General features: G+C 36.8%; 4 protein-coding genes across 5 annotated transcripts; 1 reads left to right on the top strand and 3 right to left on the bottom strand.

The window, feature by feature from the left end:
- Positions 1-17: 17 nt before the first annotated feature.
- Positions 18-4,055, bottom strand: LOC17899451 (protein STRUBBELIG-RECEPTOR FAMILY 6). The gene is made up of 16 exons (XM_006304637.2): positions 3,836-4,055; positions 3,317-3,449; positions 3,155-3,226; positions 2,988-3,053; positions 2,836-2,907; positions 2,681-2,752; positions 2,525-2,596; positions 2,387-2,452; positions 2,242-2,304; positions 1,851-2,167; positions 1,484-1,770; positions 1,125-1,396; positions 906-1,038; positions 692-825; positions 444-600; positions 18-353 (listed from the first exon to the last, which is right to left on the bottom strand). The coding sequence occupies exons 1-16, from the start codon at positions 3,930-3,932 to the stop codon at positions 207-209; spliced, it is 2,160 nt and encodes a 719-aa protein (XP_006304699.1). The 5' UTR covers positions 3,933-4,055; the 3' UTR covers positions 18-206.
- A 1,688-nt stretch (positions 4,056-5,743) lies between these two features.
- On the bottom strand, positions 5,744-9,179 carry LOC17898286 (peptidyl-prolyl cis-trans isomerase CYP59). The gene is made up of 12 exons (XM_006304572.2): positions 9,078-9,179; positions 8,402-8,517; positions 8,204-8,308; positions 7,903-8,020; positions 7,704-7,754; positions 7,304-7,618; positions 7,138-7,215; positions 7,010-7,056; positions 6,870-6,925; positions 6,744-6,784; positions 6,556-6,661; positions 5,744-6,465 (listed from the first exon to the last, which is right to left on the bottom strand). Exons 2-12 carry the CDS (start codon positions 8,497-8,499, stop codon positions 5,957-5,959), a joined length of 1,524 nt encoding a protein of 507 aa, XP_006304634.1. The 5' UTR covers positions 8,500-8,517; positions 9,078-9,179; the 3' UTR covers positions 5,744-5,956.
- Positions 9,180-9,362: 183 nt separating this feature from the next.
- Positions 9,363-12,552, top strand: LOC17899268 (uncharacterized protein C630.12). Of its 2 annotated transcripts, XM_023789344.1 has the most exons (14): positions 9,363-9,535; positions 9,920-9,979; positions 10,074-10,252; positions 10,339-10,474; positions 10,556-10,652; positions 10,762-10,821; positions 10,899-10,999; positions 11,082-11,116; positions 11,236-11,293; positions 11,435-11,509; positions 11,588-11,597; positions 11,688-11,745; positions 11,835-12,092; positions 12,170-12,552. In XM_023789344.1, exons 1-14 carry the CDS (start codon positions 9,401-9,403, stop codon positions 12,414-12,416), a joined length of 1,509 nt encoding a protein of 502 aa, XP_023645112.1. In that variant the 5' UTR covers positions 9,363-9,400; the 3' UTR covers positions 12,417-12,552. The 2 variants fall into 2 exon arrangements, with proteins under 2 accessions (XP_023645112.1, XP_006306272.2); XM_006306210.2 differs by having other exon boundaries at positions 9,364-9,535; positions 11,588-11,745.
- LOC17897613 lies at positions 12,492-13,453 on the bottom strand. Its single transcript, XM_023789345.1, has one exon. The coding sequence runs from the start codon at positions 13,257-13,259 to the stop codon at positions 13,113-13,115; it is 147 nt and encodes a 48-aa protein (XP_023645113.1). The 5' UTR covers positions 13,260-13,453; the 3' UTR covers positions 12,492-13,112.
- Between the last annotated feature and the right edge of the window lie 300 nt (positions 13,454-13,753).

Here is a 13,753-nt window from a genome sequence, read left to right as displayed (position 1 = left end):
GAATTGAACCAAGCCCAGATTAGAACCAATGTAATAGAAGAAATCAAGCAAGAAAGAATATTGTTCATGTAGAGGATCTTGAAGCTACAACTTTGGAACATACAAATACAATAAAACAATGGGATTATACAATGCGTGAGGGTGCTTTTTATCTTCCAATTTTCTTTTTGTTGTATCTGTGACTGCATCCGACGGAGAGGAGGAATTTACATGTAATCATTGGTCGCGTCGGCACTACCAGTACGTTGCGATGGATCAACTCCGACAGTTCTCTTGCTCATGTTAGCTCTCTGCACTAGCACAACCAGAGCCTGCACAACTTCAGACATCGGTGGTCTAAACTCTGGCTCCGGCTGTTATAAGAAACAAAAACCAAGATCAGTAAAAGACTTTCTTGATCTTGGAAGTTAATTACAAGATTCAGGTTGTAGCCACTATGTTACCTGGACGCAGAGAGCGATAACATCTGCAAATCGGGAGAGAGATTTAACAGGATAAAGCCCTTTAAGAGCTGGATCAACCATTTTGCCTAAAGCATCAATGTCGTGAAGTTGTGGTGTCGCCCATCGAACCAATGACTGCTCAGATCTTGACCTTGTGCTGCTCAAGTTATAACCAATTGTAAGATTCAAATTCAGAAAGACATTCCTCATCTAAATTTAGCATTGTTTTCTATCATAATAGAATTTACCTGTCAAATGGTTTCCTCCCAGTTAAAAGTTCAAGCATCACTACTCCAAAACTGTAAACATCGCTCTTTAAAGAATACTGGCCTGACATTGATACTTCAGGTGCGCTATACCCTTCATCGGTTTGGTTTAGTAACTGCACATATCAGAATTATCTAAGCAACCAAATAGGTTGAGAAATAGTACAAAGTTTGGAGAAGAGTTTGTATATTCAACCTCATTAGCTGTGGGAAGGAAGCTTGCGAGACCGGAATCTGATAAGTGAGGATTTAGCTCTGAATCAAGTAAAATATTAGCGGATTTGATATTCTTGTCAACTATAGATGGTGAACAAACTTCATGCAGATACCTGCAAGAACAAATACTTTTGGTTAACCAAAATTCTCGTTTCTTTGTAAATAATGAGCTAAGGAATGAATTTTTTTTGGAACTTACTCCAATGCGCGTGCAGTCCCAAGAGCAATCTTGACTCGTGAATTCCACACCAAGGCTTTACTTTCCTCTTCTGATAAGTGTAAGAAGTCATGTAATGATCCATTTTTGTGGAATTCATAGACCACGAGATGTTGTCCGTGCTCAGCACAGTAACCAACAAGCTTGGTCACATTTGGATGATTCAAAACTGCGATTTTTGATACCATTTCAATGAAATCATCAGTCATGCCATGTGGAAGAGCAGACGAATCAATTTTCTTCACAGCAAGAACCTAAACAGTAAGAGTGTTCCAAAAACATTATGACATATTTCAAGAGAAAAAGATTATAGGATTACATAAATTTTTTTATAATATTACCTTTCCATCATCAAACTCAGCTCTGTATACTCGTCCAAAATTCCCTTCTCCAAGAAGATTATCTACGCTGAAACTACCAGTAGCAATTTGGAGATCTGCAACTGAATAAACTTTCACATTTGAAGGAACCACCACCAAGGATTTCTTGACAGTACTAGGCTTTCTTGTCGAATCTTCATCATCAAATGATTTGTTTCTATCAATTGGTGGAGGCCGAAGATTAATAGACAATGAAGTATCCAGTTTCTTTGTCTCAACTGATGTAGAACTCTGAATGGAATTGTTTTCTGCAACCATATGGAGTCTCAAAGTAAGTTACAGTATTTTTTGTTTAACTCTTATAGGAAAAATGAATGTATGTGCATACCATGAAATTCGTTTGAAGCAAGAGTGAAAGGCTGGTTATCGGTTTTCTCAATGTCCATGGATGATGATCTCTTTGATTTTTTTCTTTTGAACAAGAAGAAACCCACAAGAAGAGCTGTAACTACTAACAATGAAATGATTATGCCAGCAATTGCACCAGCTCCAATTCCCGATTTCTTGGAATCTCCATTGCTGGTGGAATCACCACTAGACCGGTTTTCACGTCCTCCAGATTTACGGCTTGGGGAGGCATGGACTGGAGGTGTTCCAGGTGGTGGTGGTGGTGCAGGTCCAGTATTGAATGAGTTGCCATCTTTTCTGTTCGCGAGAAACAAGAAACGTGAGATTAAAACTTTAATGAAACAAGCAAATGTGTGAAAATGAGAACTTACATCAATGTAATTCCCTTAAAAGAACTGGGGATCCAGCCCGTGAAGTCGTTGTTTGCAATGTTCCTGAAATCCATTCAAGAAGAGCCAAACGTTAATGAATGTTTAAGAAAAACCAGTTTCACGCAAAATAAGGTTTGTTACTCACAGAGTCTCGAGAGGAAGACCGGCTAAGACATCGACTGTGCCTGAGAACTGATTGTTCTGAAGGTATCTATGAAGTTAAAAGCCACATGTTTAGTAACTAGTAAAGTTTCAGTTTCATCAGAGGTTCCCGAAAACTTACAATGATTTTAAACTTTTTAGAGAGGTGAAAGTTCCCGGTAAAGAATTCGTAAAAGAATTGAAAGAGAAGTCCCTGGAACACATGAAATTTTGTCAAATATTTGACTAAGATTAAAAACTTAGAGAGCGCAATACGAATCTTATACTAGGATCTTACAAGGTTGTGAGAGAGTTGAGCTTGGTGAAGTCAATAGGTATCTGCCCCTTAAACTGATTGTGACCAAGATTGCTGAATTTTTGCACAAGACAACATTGATATTCACATCTTTATGAGAGATGTCTAGAGAAATGTAAAGTGAAGGAATTACTTACAGATACTTAAGTGGTGTCATATGAGAAATGGAGTATTGAGCAGCTCCAGTGAATTGGTTATTTGCAAGATTCCTGAAACTCCGAGGATTATAAACTTGAACACACGGTTATTAAATTAGAAACCAAAATAAAAGAGGGTTGATGGAACATACAGTCGTTGCAGATTTGGAGGAAGCTGATATGGTAAATCACCTCCGAGATTATTGCTGCTTAGATCACTGCAAGTTCCATGAAAGATTACAAAATTTTTTTAGAAAACTCGCTATCTCTAAGCAGGACTTCATTTAACAGTTTCGAGCATTTGACTGATTGATCTTACAGCTCGGTAAGAGAAGTCAATTTATCAAGCATGTAACCGAGTGTTCCAGAGAGCTCTAGACCTGGTAACTTTCTGTCAAGTAGATATAACACAATTTATGTTAGATGTAAACCAAATGACTAGAAGTAGCAAACAAGATATTACATAACAAAAATCACTAACATTTGAGTAACTCGTGAACCAGAGCAAGTTACACCTCTCCAATTCTGCCCACAAGGATCACCAGCTGCTGCAGTCCATTGTGTTAGCTGAGCTGGTGAATGCATACTGCTGAACAATGTGTTCAATGCCGAAGCTGCAAAAAATAGAAATCAGAGACCATTCATTAAAAGCACACAATCCAAATCAACAGAAGTTTAACCATAAATCATAAATCAGTTCTGCTTTCATCAAGTCTTACTAAAAATTAAAAGCTTTTTACAGAACAAAAAGTTTGAAGATACACAGAGAAGAGAAAGGCTCGAGATTTAACCCCAAAGAAAAAACAATAAGAAGATTTGAGATTTGAGAAAAAGCAAAGATTGAAACTTTGGGTTAAATGGATGAAGAATGAAAACAGAATCAAATTGAAGGATATACGAAAAAGATTGAGACTTTGGATAACCCATTAAGCGAAAAAAGTGAACAAGATTCTCAGACTTCAGACCAAGACCAAGACGGCAAGAAGAAGAAGAAACTCACTGTCTGATGCATCTGTGGCTCCATGGATGAATCTAAGCTCAAATCCAACAATGCATACTGTAAACAGAGCCACCACCACCCAATTCACCCTCCTCATCTTCTTCTCTTTCTCTCTCTCTCTCTCTCAAGAACGAGATTCCAAATTCTAGTCTTGTGAAAAAGCTATAAAAGAAAAAAAGAGAGAAATTTAGAACCTTTTCTGTGTTTGTTTTTTTGAAATCTAATTATTTTTCGTAAAAGTAAAAATTTTCTTGACTTAGTGAGATTCATTATATACTGTTTCGTTTTTAGCTCGTAAAAAAATAAACGAAACTTTTACAGAGTGGAGCTGTCGAGCACGATTTTAGCAATAAGAATCCAAAGCCACACATAAACAAAAAGATTAGGCTCATTTTGTTTCTTTCTGTGTCTTTAATAAATAGTAGCTTATAATGTTCATTTTTTTTTTGTTCTTCTCAATAATATGAACATTAATTACAGTATTATTTTGTTCCTTCCAAATGTATCCACAATGATTTGTTCTTTTTATGGTCATTGGTGTATCGTGATTATGGTTTGACCCATGATTAATAAATATTAGTATTAGTTACAATAGTAAATAGTTTAATTTCATGTCTTTAATTATATACTATGGAAAATTGGCTAACGTAATGGCTATGATTGGCTCTTTACGCTCCTCTTTACATATTGTCCCATCATCACTTTTTGCTGAATTCGATCGTTTTTTCTTCTTTTACTTTTACGTTTTTCTAAGTTTAAATATAAAAGAAATTAAAAGAGGACGACGCAATTTAGAAGGTGTATTGTTTTACATAAGAATAATAAGGTAATATATTTGAAGTAAATTTTATATCCGAGAAGATCGTGAACCCATTCATGGGTATCTGACTATATATATTAATAGAAATACAAAGTTTGTAATTATTTTGTATCATGATAGCTAGTTAATAATAATATAAATAAATTTTTTTCGGTATTGCAAAATGAAACTAATATATGGAATAACTTATTCGTCGAACATCTCGTGTTCATGTGTTTTTCGCTGTCTTTGTTTTTTTTCTTCTCATGATCGACGTGATATACAAATGCTATGTGAGCTGATAATATATAAAGAGAATATGCTTTGATTAACCATACGTAGTAAATATAATTTATATTTGAGATCACTCTTAGAGATGTCTTTTCTAATATCAGTTTCTTTGTGTGCTAATAATGCCTGTTTGGAGTTGACTGTGTGGGAAATTAACTTGTCAATGATTACATTTCGGGGAGTTAGCTGAATCATAAACTTGAACTGTCAAGCAAAGTGCCAGCAAGAATCGAGTATAGATGACAAAGACATATAATTTATTTAAATAAATAAATAATTGAGTATAATAAGTTATTCAAAATTCGTATTTCTGCTATTCATATAATAAGATACAGAGAATCTTAACTCGTTCGCTCATGTTCATACCCATTTTAATTTTTGATCAGCAAGAAAGAAAGAAAACTTAACAACAAAATTGGATCAGTTTAACAAAGTAATATATAGGATATGATCATACGAATTGAAAGGAATGTAACAATATGTAAATAGAATATTATACGGAAGTGTTAAAGTCGAAAACTAGCGACCAGGTTTGTCTTCCTAATTCCCACGACAACTTCTTCAGTTTTGTCGGTGTGAAACCTTTTTAACAATTCGCTAGTATTGTCTATCATTAAGTTAGATTATTCTTCTGTTAGCCAATCAGATGTGCTGTCGTTTTTCCTCCAGCCAAGACATACGGCGTGCCGTTTTTTCTTATTATCCCTTTCAAAATAATTTTTATCTTTATCCAAAAATATTAGGTGACCTAACTTTCGTTAATTGGTAGGTCCAGTTGATGTGTTATTTTGAAACTTGTTGTATGTAATAACGTGAAATAAACAAAGATAATTCAATTGAAAAATAATGATAGGAGGAGAGTATGGCTGGTTTGTGATAAAAGCGTTATATAAAGAAAGAGACCAAAGCTAATCTAGTTTTACTAGATGAGTTAATAGGGAAACAATTAAAACTTTGACTTAGTCAAAAACTCAAGAGATACAGAACCCACCTAAAACCCTATCAACCCTAAACGCCAAGCCCATGGTCTTTCACCTATCCCTTCTTCCATGTCCATTGTCTCTCTCTCTTCTCCTCTCTTTATGACTCTGATGATCCTCGTCTCTGTATCTTCGACTCTCCTCACGCCTATCTCTATCTCTCATCTCTTCACGGCGTCTTCTTCTTCTTCTCTCTTCTTCATCTTCCCTACTGTCTCTTTCTTCTCTCTCTCTGTGTCTCCTCTCCTTTTCTCTTACCTCTTCCCGGCCATGCTGTCTTCTACCATCATCAACTTCATCTCTCTGGCGTCTTTTGCCTTCCCCATTACCATGAGGACTTCTCCTTTGACTCTTCTCCCTCCTCTCCCTCACTTCCCTCTCTTGACTATTATGCTCTCTCTTAGGCAATTCAGGTACATCACCCTCAAATACCATATCATAGCCTTCACCTCCTCCGTGCTGTCTGTTTTGATCTTTTACAATGTACTTTGAAGCCTGATCACCACCCACACAGTCCTTAGCAACATGTTCCGTCGAGCCGCATTTGAAACATCCATTCCCTAATTCATGTTTGCCAAGTATATTAGTCTCTTACTTGTTCGTCTATGGCAAGTCAATATTCTACAGGAATGAAGGAAAAAAGAATTTACCTTTACCCTTCTGGGAGTCTTTCTGCCGGAACTGTGACCAAAGTTTGGACACACTCTGACTGAAATCCACATGTATTCGTCTATCATCGATCAGAGCATTGTCCATCTGAAAATCAACAAGTTGGTTAATCCCCCAAATAATTCGTTTCACAACTTCTATACATATTTTACAGGCAGTTGACCTATACCTTATAATACGCCTGTTCACATGACTCCTTGTTTTCAAACTCTAGAACAGAGACAAAAACTGTCAGTTAACACAACATTTAAACAGAAGAACCTAAATTTCAGAGCATAACAGAGATTCTGCTCACCTATAAAAGCATAGCACAAACTGTCACCTGTCTTGAAATCCCGGATTATATCAGCCCTGCCATTTTTACACATAATTATCAGTACAATTGCAGCAATTAAGTTTCTCAAACACACAAAGAATCAAGGAACTATTACTTACGATACAACGGTTCCAAAGCGTGAAAATATAGTATGGAGGTCCTCATCCTGCATGAGACAAGAAAATAAGAACAAAATATCACTAAGAGAGGAAGGCTTTACTTTTAATTTTAAACATCAAGCACCTACCTCAGTCACAGGATTCAGTTTGCAGACAAACAGCACGTTGTCAGGAGGTTTTACCTCAGCCTCAGGAATATCTCCTATCTGCAATAGCAATACATGGTCATCAATTAAAAGATGGTTTGATATAACATCAAAACTGCTACACGCCAATTGAAAAAGTGATACTTACACTTTCAAGTACAACAGCACTAGAATGGGCAGCCTTTTCGCGGATAATTTCCTCCAGTTCCTGGGCACCAAGTTCTTCATCCATTGGTACCCAATCATCTTCAAGTCGCACGTCATCTTTGACCTCTTCCGTCGGTTTTCCTTCGGGGGAAGATCCTGGTATCATTTCAGCCAGCTGTGGGGGATCATCAAATGGATCATCAAGTATATAAGTGTGCTTGATTCTAATATTTTTGTAAGGTCTGTTCTTTGCATCAACATAAGCTTCGTTTATCCTAGTCAAAGTGTCCAACCCCTCAGCAATCTCCCCAAACACCTGAAAATGGCATAAAATAGCATTTAAAGGTAACCAGTATATTCAAAAGACAGGATATGCAGATCATTAATAATTTTGTACTTACAGTGTGTTTCCCATCAAGATAGTCCAAATCATCACGAAGTGTAAAATAGAACTGAAAAGAGTAGAAAGTTCACATGAGAAATATTGATAACTAGTTAAGTACTGAATCTGGAGGAGAAAAAATACCATTTCCCAAGAGATTTCATAATCAATATATAAGACCCTAAACTTAGTAATTCGATCAAAATGATTTAGCTTACCTGGGAAGCATTGAGATTTTCTCCACCACTGGCCATTGCAACAGTACCGGTCTTTGAATGTTTTAAATCAAGATGAATCTCATCACCGAAAAAACGAGCCTGCTCACCATACAGAAATCTGTAATCCAACATAGCAAGTACAAGATGGTTAAGAAATGTTCAAACATTGACTGGAGAAGACACAAACAAGGAGGTGGGAAAGCAACACAGAAGGCAAAACCGACAAAATGATTCAAAAGGCAAAGAATGATCAAAAATATACAAAGTACACATATCAAAAGGTATAATAACAGCATCTTACTTGTAGATTGAATCTCCACCAGCTCCTGTGCCAGTTGGATCACCCGTCTGAGCTGTGAAATCCTTTTGCACAGTGTGAAACAGGCACCCATTGTAGTATTTGATCCTAAAACCAAATAAGAAAGTTAAAACCCCATGGAAACATAGTGAGTAGCATAGAAATGTTTCTTAGGTAGATAGGCAAAGAGACGACCCTTACTTGCAAAGCTTGAGGAAGTTCTTGCAGGTCAAAGGGCATTTAGTCGAGTAAAGGTCAATTACTATATCCCCAAGGCTCGTCATAATAAGAACTGACATGTTTACTTCTTTCAGAACCTGAAACCCAAAATTGAGCAGAGGAAGGCAAATTAAAAATTGAGCAGAGGAAAGCAACTTCTTCCAAATTAGAACTAGAACCAGCAAATCAATTCTGCAACTTTTTCCAAACTAGAACAAGTTAAATCCCAAATTATGCTTCAATTCAATGAAATCCCAAACCCACATAAACTCGATTCAATGAAAAAAAAAACCCAAAACAATGCACCCGGAAAAAAACAAAAGCAAAAAGAGGAGATCACCGAAGAGACGAAGAAGAACAAAAGAACAAGGCTTCAAGTGGAGATTCTTAGATGACGACGGTACATAACAAAGCCATTCAAACTAGAACCAAACAGGACGACGTGAAATCCCTAAATTATCCCCAAAGAAAACCAATTAATCGCTACTAAAACCCTAAATCATCATCTCGCTCATCTAAACATCACAAGGAACAAAAAAAAACCTAACTCTATGCAAGGGGAAGCAACAACAGCGATTCGCGAGCAATGTATTTTCTTACATCGTAAATTGAATCGTGTAAAATACAAAGAGACGACCGATGAGAACTACGAACTAACCTTAGAAACAATGCGAGAGGTACAGCGAAGGAAGAAGAGAACGCTCTTGGTATGAGAAATTGATTTCCTGATTCGTCGTCTCTGCTGCCATAGTATGAATCTTGCTTCTTTATGTTCCTAACTCGGCTTAGTGGGCCTAGTTCGGCTTAGTGGGCCTAACTCGGTCCAGTGGTCCTAACTTGGACCACCCAAAACAATCACGGAGACGAAACTATTACAATCCGCAGTATCGGCGTTCTCAGCGTCGCGTCGCGTCTTGACCGCTTTTTTTGGTCAACAACGATCACCAGATATTCTCGGGGAAGCCGAGAAGGGAGATTTAGATGCTCGGGAAAATGAAACACCACCATAAGCTCACGGTGGCGTTATGTCTCATTTGGGCTGCCACGATCCTCTACGGAGAAATGTTCGCCTTCTGGGTTCCTTCTCTCTTCACTTGTTCTTGGCCTCACCATAAGGTCTCACTCTCTCTCTTAAAAAGTTTCCTTTTTCAATGACTGATGATCAATTTTGGGGATTCAGTGAATTTAGCTCGACTTCGATTGTGTATTTGCTTATTTTGTCTCTGAAAGTTGCGAAAGTTTCGTCATGTAATCGTCCAAATGTCACTGCAAAATGTAAAAGAACGAAGCTTTGGAATTGAAATCCGAGTTTTTTGGTAGACTATTATTGGGAAAGTAATTGTTAACTGATCTAAAAATAGATTTGATGCAACATTATTAGAAGACCAATGCCAATGTGTAAAGAATCTCAATAAATCTGCAGAAGCTTGATTCTAGTCATTATTTTAGTCACTGTTGAGTTGTGATTGTTCATATCTATTAGTTTTTTTTTATATACAGAGTCATGGAGTGGAGAGTGATGGGAATTTTACTAAAGTCGCCATTGTTACTGATCCACAGGTGACGAGCTTTCCAAATGCTTTATCGATTTTTTGGTTGTGTGTTAGTTTGATCATCTGATTATGTGTTGTTTCTTGTTGTTATCTTGATGCAGCTCATGGATAAGACATCGTTTCGTTTGTCGTCAAAGACGCTTGCTTTAGAGCTTGCTCAGTTTTATACTGATATAAACATGCGAAGATCGTTCGTTCAGTCTGTCTTGCCGTTCAAACCCGATGTTGTTTTGTTTTTAGGTGATTATTTCGATGGCGGGCCATTTCTTCCCGAGGAAGAGTAAGCTTTCCTCGTTCTTCTCTTTTCACTTGTTATTCTTTCTGCTCAAATGGTTCGTGGAAATGCTTAACTTCTTATCTAATCAGATGGCAGGAATCTTTAAGCCGATTTAAACATGTATTTGGTTTGAATTCACAAGGCAAGGTTGGGGACATACCTACATTTTACATCCCTGGGAACCATGATGTTGGCTATTCTCGGGTGGCGTCCCATAAACAAGACGTACAACATTTATCACTTTTTTCTCAGATATATTACATCTGTCAGCGACCTATATATTGATGTAACTTCACATTTCAACAGGTGATTGATCGATACCAAAAAGTTTTTGGGATCAGAAACCGCAGATTTATGATTGGAGGTGTTGAGTTCATCAGTATAGATGCACAAGCTATTGATGGTAATTATAAATTTTGCTCTGATCATTAAATATTGTATTACATGCATAGAATTTTTCCTCAAATAGAAACCAAGAATCTGTAACTGAAAAGCTGATATCTATTTTGCAGGGAATCCTCAAAAGGATTTGGCACAAGAAGTTTGGAAGTTTGTACAAAATGTCTCCACCGGTGTGTGTTATTCAGCATTCTCTTTAGCACTTACTATCTTTCTGAATCTTACGTATAAAATCTTCTTATCTTTTTAGATGCACAGTCACATCCTAGAGTTTTATTGACCCACATCCCATTATATCGGCCTGATCAAACCGCATGCGGCCCTCACCGTGGTGTTTCTGTCATTGATCAGGTGATTTATCAGCTGGACTTATAGTTTAATTCAGATAAGAACACTTTGTTTTGTGTTTTAATGTCTACTCTTTCATGTAAAGCGGTTTTGGCGCCATTTCCAAGATCAAGAAGTAATGTAAACTTCTTCCTTTCCATTTTATCATACAGAACTTGAATTCATTTTTTTTAATCCTGTTTTAACCAGGACGCAACTAATATATTGTTCTCATTTTTGTTTATAAACTTCCTATGCAGATACCAGAATTATGTCTCTCCAGAATCATCAAAGAAGTTACTGGAGTTGATCAAACCCGTAAGATAAATTCTATTTTTTGGTTCATGGGAGAGTTCCGTCTGTCTTTCTTGTCAATAGTCACTTCCAAATTTTCAAACGCAGCTTTAATAAACACTAAATCAAATTATTATACAACAACATTTCCTCCTTTTCCCGCAGATGCTCGTTCTGTCTGGCCATGATCATGACCAGTGCACTATAACCCACAAGTCGGAAGCAGGAGATGTAACAGAGGTAACATTAATAAGTAATGGCCACAAAATATTTGGATTCCACTATGGACAGTCTTTGATAGTGAATATCATATTACAGCATACTTTAGGTACTATAAGCTGGCAACAAGGAAATATATATCCGTCATTCATGCTATTATCTGTTCCTAACGCCGTCCATCAAAACTCATCTGATCTAGATAAAATGTTACACACTCAATTGTGCTTCCTTCCGTGCCAATTATTCATTTACATGTGGTATGTTCCTGATCAGAGAATTCTTGGCTTTATGAATATTGCCTTGATGCATATTTATGAATTTCTGAGTCCTAATTTTGAACTACCAGGTACCTTTCTCTATTCGCTATGTCCCTCCTTGCTCTTCTTCTCTGGCCAAATCATGGAATAGGCTTCTTAAACAACGCTGCAGACTGTATCTCAAATGTTATGAAGTCAAGCTTTTTAAGCAGCGTCACGAAGGAGAAGAACGAAGATGAGAACTGTGAGTATGAAATGGTATGGGACGCAGAAGGATCTATGCATCTGGTGAAGAAAGTTCTTCAAACTCCTGTGAAACGTCAAAGCGATAAACCTCTTGTAGAAAAGTAAGAGATCAACCATCCTGTGGATTCTCACTACAGACACAAGTTTTGATTTTCCTGTTTTCTTATTTTCTCTCTAGGGGTAACGCGGTGTTGAGATCAGCGGCTAGAAAGAATGCTAACGAACAGATTGAGCTTATGATGGACTCAGATGTAAATGCAGGTGCTGGTGGGTCTGATCCTCTGATGAGATCAACGTCAAAATCAAGAACCAAACTTGTGATCCAGAGAGTGATACGTACAATCATGATGATCATCGTCATCGCGGCATTAAACGTTCCCATTTACATGATGCTGCTGTTCAAAGACTGGATTGAGCAGGAGTGATCAACTAAAGATAAATCTAATTTGACATGAAATTTTGGACTAAGCAAGCTATCATCTGTAGGTTATATGGTGAAAAGTGAAAACTGTTGTTGTATTATTATTAGAATATGAGAATCAAAAGAGACATGTTTTAGTCTATATGGTTCAACATAACCATAGACATTTATTTGGTCTTATTATAATATATGATGCAATAAAAGAGAAACATAGCTGAAATTTTACAGAGGAAAATGTAACTGATGTAACAAAACAGTCTTCTCCGGTCGAAAGTGAAACCAATCTAAACCCTTCAAAGATCTTCCATTTCGTAAAGAACTAGCATCTCCAGTGTGTCTGTCTGAGACACAGTAAAAACTCCGGCTTGATTAGCGGATAAATCTCTTGCTCTGTATCTGTCTTGTCTGATGCAAAGTAACCCATGAAGCAAACCCAAAAAAAATCCCTAAAAGATTGATCCTTAAGGTTAAAAAACGACAGGCTTGTAAAAGGGTTTTGCTGCACCAGAATATATCAGAAGACAGAGTCAAGATTCTTATGATAGGATTTTGCCAAACAGCCAAAGGAGAGCTTCAATGTCCATGAAGCTTCAAGAACTAGTTATAGAGGACAGGGTGATATATATATTTATATATAGATTTACGTGTATATATATAGCATTTGGGATGTTATATATAAAGGAGAAGAGTCATCATCTATTTACTCATCGCCTTGGATGTACCAGCAACAAAGCATGGTAGCACAACGACGGAGAATGTAGAGACGAGCTCGTTGCTCCTTCACCAAGGAAGCACATTTGCTTGTAAAGGCGTGACCTTTGTTCAACTTACTCTTGAACTCAGCCATTGCAACAATCAAGGTTTTTTGCTTTATTATATAATATGAAAAGAAGAAAGAGAACAAATAAAAAAGATTGAAACTTGTGAGTGTGGAAGAAGAATGTGAGGAAGAAAAGAAGAAAAAAAAAACCCTTTGGTGGGTGAAAGAAGAGAGTTGTGGATAAGTAGAAAAGGGAATGAAGTGTATATATAAAGAGTGAAGAGGAAGAAGAGAAATCTTGGGAAAAAGGTAAATTGGATATGAAGGAAAGAAGAAACAGATGAACATGGTCTGAGTTTTGGTTCATTAATTGACATTGGGATTTGCATGGATCTCTTTTCTGATTCTCCAAGGAAGTATAGTTTCATACGAATCATCAAACCATTAATTAATTTTATTATATCTTATAGTATTATAAAACTTTTTGTATGCTCATAGCTTTAAATATAAAGTTCATTGATACAAGTTACTTTCGGCTATGTCATATTTGTAAAACTTTTTAGAAGTGTGTAGCATTTTGT

This window comes from Capsella rubella, unplaced genomic scaffold, assembly GCF_000375325.1.
Source record: "Capsella rubella cultivar Monte Gargano unplaced genomic scaffold, Caprub1_0 scaffold_1, whole genome shotgun sequence".
NCBI classification, from domain to species: domain Eukaryota; kingdom Viridiplantae; phylum Streptophyta; class Magnoliopsida; order Brassicales; family Brassicaceae; genus Capsella; species Capsella rubella.
This window is presented reverse-complemented; position numbering and strand designations above follow the sequence as displayed.

Excerpts from the sequence above, each read along its gene's own strand:
- LOC17898286 (XM_006304572.2), bottom strand. The coding sequence starts at position 8,499 with ATGTCAGTTCTTATTATGACGAGCCTTGGGGATATAGTAATTGACCTT. Across the intron at positions 6,785-6,869 it reads TTTGTGCTATGCTTTTATAG|AGTTTGAAAACAAGGAGTCA; the intron begins GTGAGCAGAATC and ends TCTCTGTTCTAG. Across the intron at positions 6,662-6,743 it reads GTGAACAGGCGTATTATAAG|ATGGACAATGCTCTGATCGA; the intron begins GTATAGGTCAAC and ends GTTGATTTTCAG.
- LOC17897613 (XM_023789345.1), bottom strand. The coding sequence starts at position 13,259 with ATGGCTGAGTTCAAGAGTAAGTTGAACAAAGGTCACGCCTTTACAAGC.
- LOC17899451 (XM_006304637.2), bottom strand. The coding sequence starts at position 3,932 with ATGAGGAGGGTGAATTGGGTGGTGGTGGCTCTGTTTACAGTATGCATT. Across the intron at positions 2,305-2,386 it reads GGTCTTCCTCTCGAGACTCT|GAACATTGCAAACAACGACT; the intron begins GTGAGTAACAAA and ends AATGGATTTCAG. Across the intron at positions 1,771-1,850 it reads TGCTTCAAACGAATTTCATG|AAAACAATTCCATTCAGAGT; the intron begins GTATGCACATAC and ends ATATGGTTGCAG.
- LOC17899268 (XM_006306210.2), top strand. The coding sequence starts at position 9,401 with ATGCTCGGGAAAATGAAACACCACCATAAGCTCACGGTGGCGTTATGT. Across the intron at positions 10,822-10,898 it reads TGTACAAAATGTCTCCACCG|ATGCACAGTCACATCCTAGA; the intron begins GTGTGTGTTATT and ends TTATCTTTTTAG. Across the intron at positions 11,294-11,434 it reads TACTGGAGTTGATCAAACCC|ATGCTCGTTCTGTCTGGCCA; the intron begins GTAAGATAAATT and ends CTTTTCCCGCAG.